Here is a 9,963-nt window from a genome sequence, read left to right on the forward strand (position 1 = left end):
CAGATTAGAGCTTTTAAAACATATCTACCATCATGAGCTGTCTCTCCTCTACTGAAAACTACCCCTCCTTTCCACATCCAGGAAGTGCTAAGAACCCAGGAGTGACACTACAGCTCTGGAAATCACATCAAAGTGAAAGTAATTGAGCAGCAAAAGTTGTAGCTGGCAAAATTCAGCACTGCATTTGCAAAAAGACGGCCAGCTCCTTCCATCTCAGCTTCAATTCAAAAGGCCCAAATTAAAAGCACATTGCACAGATAATTCTGTAGCTGAAGACCTCGTCGCACTACGACCCTAAATCCTCTTGAGGACAGCAGATGAGACAGAACGTTTGCATAAACCAGCAGATGATGTCATACACAGCTCAATCCCTCAGTTTTATTGTTAAATTAAAATAACACAATTCAAAGATTCAAGTAAGTCACGGTCCTCCTAAGGGCAATGCATTCACTGGCAAGCTGCTGTTCCAAACTGACAACAGATCACTTGCTGGCAAAAGCCATGATTTGCTCCTAAAAGAGGAGAAGAAAAAGATGAGTAATTTGTAAACTGGTCATCAGCATTCATTCTAGACAGCAGCTATAGTCTCCTTCCCTTTTATATATATGAACAACAGTTCTTTATCAGCCTTTTTAGCCAAGTGCAGAGCACCTGTCCCTGTATGCTAGAAAATTAAAGAAGTTGCAGCATTCCTTTCCTTCCTGAGTAGCACGAAACAGAGGTGTTACCAACAGGTTCTGTGCTCAGAAAAGAGGTCTTCATTTGGTTTTCTGCTTTGGACAGAGAAACAGAAAAAAAAAATAAATCTGAGCACTGAAGCAGCAGCATAGTCCTCTTTTCACTACAACTAATAAAGATACCTTGCCAGTGGCAACTACTACACCTTAGGAATTTATGGCTCTTCAATTCATGCAGTGTCTTAACTGTGACCATAACGTAAAGGAAACAGGCCACCTGTGCTTAATAGGAAGAAAGTGACTTGATTTGTGGAATAAAACACTCAAATCCAGAAATGAGGAATCTAATTTGAGGGTGCTTGGGAGCTTTAAGAGCAGGTGGCTTAAGGCACCCTCATGAAAATTCAGCAACTACATCAAGACGGTGTGGAATTTAGGCAGACAGGCTACAAACAGGGGGCCAGTGTTTAAGACTGAACCTCCTCAGCACTGCCTTCCTCAGTAACTTCCATTGCAGAGACTTGCACTTCTGCCATGGGGAAACATTTTCACAAGGCAAACCAGCACAGAAACAGGTAACTTGTTTGAGCTGCACACCACATCTGTCAGGTCACCTCATGTCTTGGTGAAGCTTACAGCATCTTGGTGTCTTCATAGGGCTGGTTTTTAATAGGGCATTTCTCAAACACAGGTCAAGGTTCCACATTTTCATTCCATAGCAAAATAAAGCCAAAGACTTCTAACCTCTCACTACTGACATAGAGTATAGAAACCTAGATCCTCATCTTCCTTTGTGCTGCAACCATTACAACTGAGCCATCAGTTATTTAGGAACTCCTCGGGCTCGTTCAGGACACAAAACCTCAGTTTTAACAAGTTAATATTTTCCAACTGAAAAACGTTTCATAAAAATAATCTTCCCCAGCTTGTGTACATTTCAAGAGTAGTTCTGGACTCTTCCTATGGCCCTCACTAAAGTGAGATTCTTACTTTGACAGGAGGCAGGGCATTTGTTGCTTGCAATCCCCATGTCCTCAGCAACACCAAAGGAGCCAGCTTTGTGGAGTAAAGCCTCTTTAGCACATCGATAGCAGCTATCAAGGAGACGTTGTGCCTCTGACGTTCTGTCTCAAACTTTAAGAGATGTTTTAAAGAGCCTGGAAGAGATAATTGAATGCTCCTATTAAAAATTATTTGCCACAAAGGAATTGTGCATCTTATCTATATAGCAGCCTCCACTGACAACTGAAAACACAGAAAGAGAACAGCAAAATGGTCCAAAGGCCTCCTTTGATCAGATACTGGTCTTCATCTCACCACCTCTTTAACTACCATCCTGCAGAAATATTTTTTTTTAAAGCAGCTGTGAGATCTGTGGGATGAAAACTGCATCCAACAATCTCTAACCACTCCACAGGCAACGGACATCAGAACAGTTTTGCTTCAAAGATGCTTGTGCCTTTCAAACACGAGATAGCAGCATGCTTAACCTGCAACAGAGATAATCCTTGTCCTGATGTTAGCAGCAAAGGCCTGTAAAACAATCATCTTTGTTGCCACTTCACTGTCTTGGATCCTTACCCAGATCGCTCCCATTGAAGGCTGCTGCACTGAGGTGATGAGCTAAACATGCAATGTCACCAAAGCCCAGGTTTACACCCTGTCCTGCAAGTGGGTGGACTCTGTGCGCTGCATCCCTGGAGCAAGAGAAGACAGAAATTTTAATCCCTTCTTGAAGAAAGCCATAATGGCTAACACACCCCAGAAGGGATCAGTATAGCACTCCTCACCTCTTTGCAATGAACACCACCTTACAGCAGCATATACGCTTTATCCAGAACCTCCTTGCATGCTATGCTGAACTACCTGACTGCCTCTCCAGTTGTAAGAAGCAAGACAAAGGGGAGATAACAAAACGCAGTTCTGAATATAAAGAGGTGACTAGCCAAAGTCCTCTCAGATCACGTGTGGAACAGACTTAATGGTTTTGTAAGCAACCTCGGCACAACAGGAAGTGTATCACTGGCATGTTTCACAAACACAAAGTAGACGGGCATCATGAATACAAAGGAGAAGTGGGATATCACTGAATAGAAACAAAATCAGGTGCTTTTATGAGCAGACTTATCTGTAAGGGACAGAGCCAGACATATTGATAAGGGAGTCTTAAAGTTAGAGAAATGAAATGAAGTTTGGGTACAAAATGTAAGATCATGCACTTCAACAAGCTATAAAGCACAGAGTGCTCCCAAGCACAGAGTGGCTCACAAGTTGGAAAAAAGAAAATAGGGCATCCAAGAATTACTGTAAGCTACCAGTGTACTGCAGCTAGGGCAGAGAAAAAAAGTACATGCAACCTCAGAATGTAAAAAATGAGCTATTTTCCTATTTTTATGGGCTACCTTACAAAAGCCTATGACATTCCATCCAGAATAATTTGTAAGTTTTGTCATTTGTGTTCAAGAAAGTTGAGTTTAAAACTCAAACTGGTACACAGAATGGCTGCTATCATGTTTGGGGAAGTACAGATCCAGCATGAAATACTGGATTGTTTTGCTGGACTACACAAACCAGAAAAGGGAAATAATTATCTCACAATTTACATAGAAAGCACACACAATGGAGAGAGCACTACTCAAACAAAAGGACTTTGTGGCACAAGAGCACATGGTACAAACTGGGCCTGGGTAAAGTCATACTGAAACTATAAATTATTTCTAACCATCTAATTTGTTGACTGGGAGTCACTATACTCACCTCATTTCTAACCACGTGCCACGCACTCACACAACGGCCACCTCTGGGGCCTTACCCGATAAGAGCCACGCGGTGCTGGACATACTCGGTCGCATGCCCCATTCCAAGAGGGAACATGGCTCGGCTCTCTGGATCTACTTTAGCAACGCTTGGGGGCAGCTGACGGACTGCAGTCCCCGAGGGCTTCAAGAGCGAAATTGCAGATCGAAACATGGCCCCAGCAGTATCAATGAAGTCAGAGTGGTTTACGTTGCTCCACTGAAAAAAAACAAATGAATCTTTAGATGTTAACCCAAACCAGTCGGATAAAAGAATCCAGTTAAAAAAAACTGGAATAAGCTCCAAATACTGACTTTTAACTACTTGGACAAAACTATACAGTAGAAGAAACTATTATCTCCAGAGGTCCCTTCCAACCCCTCTCTTCATCATTTTAGGACATACAAGTTTCCAATTAGGATGTCTAGCCTTCCCACCTTTCGGAAATTTAGTTTAACAACTTCTGTGACTTTCAGAACTAACCTAATTCAGTCCCAAGGGGTCATCCTTTCTTTGCCAAGTGCCTTTTTAGTATCACACTCACCAGAGGAAGGAACTTGAGAATCCACCTCTCCCATTACTATCCTTTAAGCTGTAGGGTTCCATTGTATTTCTCGTGATGACAACAAAGTCAACCTCATACCCACCATAAGGCTGATACTCACAAAGGCAGAGTTGATGCTATCTACAAAACCTTCTTCATCCATAGCAAGGAGTTCCGATGCATGTTCATGAGATGTAGACCAGACCAGAGAGCTGGCAGTGTCAGACAGCTAGTTTAGGAGAACATCAAGGGTAAGTATCAAGAGAAAAAGAAGCAAAACCAAATGACCAATGCAAAGATTTCCCCACTGCCATGCCCCACACCAGTCCCTCTGCACATTACTCTTCCAGCCCAACTTGCTACAAGTAGGAAACACCAAGGATAAAGTGAGAGGGCAGGAGGGGAAAACAAATGCAATAACTGAAAAGTAAAGGGCAGATGGACAAATTCTCAAGAGACAGAACCAACACAGAAAGGCACAAACAAATAAAATTACTAGAGAAGAACAGACTTAAAAACACAGAGACCGTGAGCTGTCTTACCGGAAGAAGTGCAATTGGCCCTGTGGGAAGGAACCTCTGCCATGCTACATTATTGTCTGTGGCCTATAGAGGAAAGAAGTAAGCAAACACTTACAAACTAGTAACCTGGATCACCTGCTTAAGCTGTTCTGCTGCTTATGGAAGAGTCAATTATCAGAATTTCACCTCAGACAAATGAAGAGTTGCCACCACAGCTGACTGGTCGTACCGATGCTCAATGTTCTTAATTTCAGCTTCTTTCCGGACTATGGAGTTATGACCATCCGCACCAATCTGCAAAACAAAGAGCAAAACAACCTCTTCAGCAGTTCCTACGAAAGCCAATATTCCAGTCTACAAACCTCAGCCTGCACGTATACACATTTTTTTGTTTATTCAGGGGAAAGAAAAAAAAAAAAAGATTCCCCAAAGCCCAGAAGAGGTGGTCGCTTCTGCTTTTGTCCAGTTCAGCAGTCTTCTTGCATCAGGTACAGAAAAGACTATGCACTGTGTCCCATAGCATCTCTGACAGAGTTAGCCACTCACCTCACTCAAGCCCTCCACGTGGGTGGAGCGGCACACACGGAATCAGAACCAAATCCAGTGGAAAGGACTTGGGTGAGAGATGACGCCTGATCAACAGAAATAAAAAGTTTAGTTACCAGCAGTTTGGTCTGAAGTCTGCGTCCATCAGCTAACTCAATTTGGACCCAAGGGCTTGTGTCACAGCTGTGAGAGGGAAGGGGCCAGGTATACCCGACTGCTCTGCTCTCGTAGAAAACCTCCACCCGGTCTGGTGGGAACACAAAGTACCATGGTCACAGCATGATACAGACATGAAACAAGGAAACATCACTACAACAGCAAAGGCCACGCATGTCTTAATGGCACTCTAAGAGCTGACCCTACAGTGGCACCCTGAAAGACCAGATCTGGCCAACCCTTTGTCACTGCAAGGCCTGCTCTGGATAGAAAGCTACAGACCCTTTCATTAAGTCTCTCTTTGGAGAGACTATGGAGACTATGGATAACTACATATGCAACTGTTCACTTGCTGTGTAGTCTTCAGAAGACCGATTTCTCCCTCCCCCCCCAATTGAAGAAGCTGCCTATGTCTCAGAGTTACTTGTTAGATGAATTATCTTTCTCCCTTTCATAACTTAGCGCACGCGACAGAAGGCAAGTAACAAAGCTCTCTGCAGGAAATAAAATATTAAAGAAGTTGTCCACTACCTGCTACTGCATCTAACTGTTTTGTGACAGCAGACATAATGACATCATTCTCCACTATGTAACCCATGTCATCTAAGTCATCTTTCTCAAAAACGATCATGGCTTCTGAACAAGCATCCCAAACCTACAAAGAAAAAATACATTACATGAAGCTACATGATAAAGAAGTGCTCTTCCTTTCAGGAACTACGACTGTATCCATCTTAACAGGAAAGGGATGCAGCAATCTAGAAATACAGAACTAGAAGAAACATCCTGGATTACTGTCCATTCCCGGCTACTAAAGTACCTCACGTAATTCCTTCCATGCAATGATCTAGCTTCATCTCAAAAACCAACTGCAAAGAAAGTTTTTATCCCTACTTTCCTGTTACATAATTAACATATAAAGCTACTCTACCACCTTGTGGTGGATTAACGCTGGCAGACAGTTCAGCACCACACAGCCACTCATTCACTCCCCTGCAGTAGGATGGGGGAGAGAATTGGAAGGGTGGAAGTGAGAAAACTCATGGGTTGAGATAAAGACAGTTTAATAGGTAAAGCAAAAGCTGCACGCACAAGCAAAGCAAACACGGGATTCATTCACTGCTTCCCATCAGCAGACAGGTGTTCAGCCATCTCCAGGAGAGCAGGGCTCCGTCATGCATAACGGTTACTTGGGAAGAAAATGCCGTAACTATGAATGTCCTCCCTTCCTCATTCTTCCCCCAGCTTTATATGCTGGTATGGAATATCCCTTTGGTCAGTTGGGGTCAGCTGTCCCAGCTGTGTCCCCTCCCAACTCCTTGCGCACCCCCAGCCTACTCACTGGTGGGGTGGTGTAAAAAGCAGAAAAGGCCTTGACTCTGCATAAGCACTGCTCAGCAGTAACTAATACATGCCTGTGTTATCAATAGTTTTCATCACAAATCCAAAACACAGCACCATACAAGCTACTAAGAAGAAAATTAACTCTATCCCAACCAAAACGAACACACACCTGTACCTTTATTTCCTGACTAGTACCCATGCCTCACTAGCTACAGCTTCCATTAGGAATCAACCTTTCAGCCTGTAACATCAAGACTCCGAGGATGGGTATTTCTGAGTAGACTGCTGCCCCTCAAAAAAGTAACAGAAATCATCACAAGCATGACCTGTCCTTTGCCAAAGAAAAAAACCCTTTGGATCATTAATGTAAGTACTTCCGACAATTCAAAGTAGACAGACACATAGTATATTTGCAGCCCTAAGGCACCTGCATTCGCCGGAACGGTTTGAGTCTCAGGCTGCAGACATGATCCCAGGCACCAAAACCTAAAAGGGAAAAAGGACACAAGCACATGGAGATACAGATTCACGTGTGACATTGAGACCCAAACAAAACTGGAGCTCACTCTGTACTCTCCTCCTCCCTCCCTGACTATTAATGCCCAGACTCTGCTTGCACCGTCCCTAGACGGGGCCAGGTCTGCCTCAATACTTTCACAGCTCCAACATCACATTATTTTACCGTTAACAGAAGCCAGCAGAAAAGAAACGAGAGCTTTACATGAACGCTGCGAGTTAACAGTCAACTCTCACAGTCCTATCGCTGAGTAATAAAACAGACACAGAAATGCACAGCTGTTATTGTTTAGAACATTTCTTTCTCCATAAATAACCAAGACTCAAATCTGTCTTTAAAATGAAAATTAATCAGGAGAAATGAGTTACCAGACTACAGAGCACTAAGCACGTGCTTCTTTTGTGAACAGAACATTCCTGATGTTGTAGAGAGCACTTTACAACCTTTTACTAGCCTAAGGTCACAAATATTTATGTAACAAATCAGACCAAGATACCAGAACACAGATCCCTGTTATCAAGAGAAACCTGATTTAATCGCCACAATTCAGCACATAGGATACTAAGAGACAAAGGCAAATAACTGTGTTGACTTTAGGATGAAGGCAGCACGTGCTCAAAGGGGTTTTGGTTAACAAAATAAAAACAGCTCACACATACTGTTAAAACTGCAAACAATAGAAAATATACTTACTGCTTAGGAGGGTTGCTGATCCTGGGGAGATGGAACTGACCCTGTTACTGTAACTCTCTGGTACGCGATCGTATTCTTTCCTGGGGCCAGCCTCCAGCAAAGCAATCTTCTTATCATGGAAGTGGATATCATGCCCTAAAATAAGCAAACGTGCTTTGTTACAATGCTCCTGCCAAAACCCTCATTTCTTAGTTCTGTATCAGTAACACCTATACGTTTTTGTAATAAGAGAGAGTAGATGCAAAACTTAACAAAGACACACATTTACAATATAGGTTTTGACTAGGCAGGTACACTTTTTGTATTTTAAAGCTTTATGACTAGAATCTTACCGATTCTAGTTACTGAGATTGACAACCCTTTTGCAGTTAAAGAGGGACTAAATGTTTTCTTTTTATACAAAGTTTACACTTTTGTACAAGTTTGTGCATATTTTGCTATGAGAGCTCATTACTGAAGTATCAACAAGTGAAATCTGCAATGTTTACACCAAGCACAGAACATATTTTTCAGAGCTTAAACATAAATTCACTAATTAGAACAACAGATCAAAATAAAACTTCTATGATACTTAGCAACCACATTAATGTTTTCTTTATCCTTATATTCTGACAGTGGAATAGCACAGGCAGTTTAGACTTTCAGTTAAAGAGAACTGGAAAAAAATGAAGAGATGATTCACACTACAGGTGAATTAGCCACTTGTGTTCATCTGACCGCTATGGATGCGGAAGGTACTGAGACCAGAAACGGTGTCCTTATAATATCCAGAATTCACTACGACAGCAGCCCTAATACCAGCAATATCTTCGACATATGAAAATTAGATGGTGCATAACATAACCTCATCTCTGGAAAGGTCCCAAATCTTCACATTAGTCTTAGATATCACTGCTGGGGGGGGGATCCTCATGCTGCCTCAATTCCACCGTGGTCTTGTTTAATAATACAAGCAGGACAATTATAAGTTTGCAAGATAAACCCTTATACTTGCAAAGCACACATTGCTTAGGACCTTTGCTCTTTCGGTCTTCTTTGCACTCTTTTCCTTAGGCTTCTGTCACTATTACACCCTTCTGAATCAATGTTGCAAATAAAGAAGCTGCCAGTGCTCTCAGGATTTTCAGTGATGCAAACCAAGTACAAACTCATTTTAACTTGATATTCCAGTGTTTAAAATACAGAGTTAGAGAAAGAAACTTAGGATCAGAAAAGCATTTTCAGCTATGGCTGAAATTATCCATCAGTGATTTAAGGGTGTCCCATGTTTGACAGAAATACTACTAGTCTACAGAATTCAATGTAATAGCTATGTTAAAAAAAATATATATATAAATAGGATAAGGCTTATGATAGCAATCAGGTGTCCAAACAGCTTTAAGTCAACCTTAGAACACCATCACAAGAAGATGCAGGAATAAGGAAATTCAATAATGGGATCCTGAATGTTAAGATGCTAAACGGTAACCACATAGTTATCTTACACTGTCACCAACAGAGATTAATAATTAAGGTAGGCTATTTCACACACTGAAACGTGAAGCCTTTGGGAAAACTCTCAGTTTTGTTTTTGTGCAACTGGTCAGACAGACAACCGGACGGACAGAGAGCGGGGGCAGCGGGACACAAAACCCGCGACTCGTTGCGCTCACAAAACACGGTGCGGGAGGCCCAAACACCTCCGAGACCTCACACCAGTTCCGCAGGGGCAGGAGGGGGAGACCGCCGCCGGCTGTGAGGCCGTGACTGCAGCCCTCGCGGGGCCGGCAGCGGGCCGGGCCGACGACACCCGCGACGCCGCCCGGAGCGGGCGAGGTCACAGCCTTACCCAGCACGGCGGCCATGGCGCTCCCGACCATACCCCCGCCCGACACCACCACGTCGTAGAGCGGTGCGGCGGCGGCGGCGACAGACCGGAGCGGAGCCCGTGGGCCAACCCGCAGCCGCCCACCGAGCGGAGCCAGCAGCCCCCGACCCCACGCAACCGCCATCACTGCGGAAGTGACGACACACCAAGCAACCCTCCGAGCGGAAGTCTCTTTGGGAAACCATGACAACGCAGCCTCCCCGGAGGCGGGCACTACACAAAAGATCTCTTCCAGACCACCAATGAGCGAGCGGCGGGTGCTGTCCGTCTTGGAGTCTGATTGGCTGCTTGAGGCGGCAGGT

At 43.6% G+C, this 9,963-nt stretch overlaps 1 protein-coding gene across 1 annotated transcript; it reads right to left on the reverse strand.

The window, feature by feature from the left end:
• Window positions 1-353: 353 nt before the first annotated feature.
• COQ6 (coenzyme Q6, monooxygenase) lies at window positions 354-9,807 on the reverse strand. Its single transcript, XM_075753914.1, has 12 exons — window positions 9,623-9,807; window positions 7,795-7,929; window positions 7,012-7,070; window positions 5,772-5,895; window positions 5,201-5,331; window positions 4,725-4,832; window positions 4,560-4,622; window positions 4,139-4,246; window positions 3,490-3,692; window positions 2,259-2,374; window positions 1,668-1,834; window positions 354-512 (listed from the first exon to the last, which is right to left on the reverse strand). Exons 1-12 carry the CDS (start codon window positions 9,783-9,785, stop codon window positions 483-485), a joined length of 1,407 nt encoding a protein of 468 aa, XP_075610029.1. The 5' UTR covers window positions 9,786-9,807; the 3' UTR covers window positions 354-482.
• Window positions 9,808-9,963: the final 156 nt, after the last annotated feature.

This window comes from Balearica regulorum, chromosome 5, assembly GCF_011004875.1.
Source record: "Balearica regulorum gibbericeps isolate bBalReg1 chromosome 5, bBalReg1.pri, whole genome shotgun sequence".
In the NCBI taxonomy this organism is placed as follows: domain Eukaryota; kingdom Metazoa; phylum Chordata; class Aves; order Gruiformes; family Gruidae; genus Balearica; species Balearica regulorum.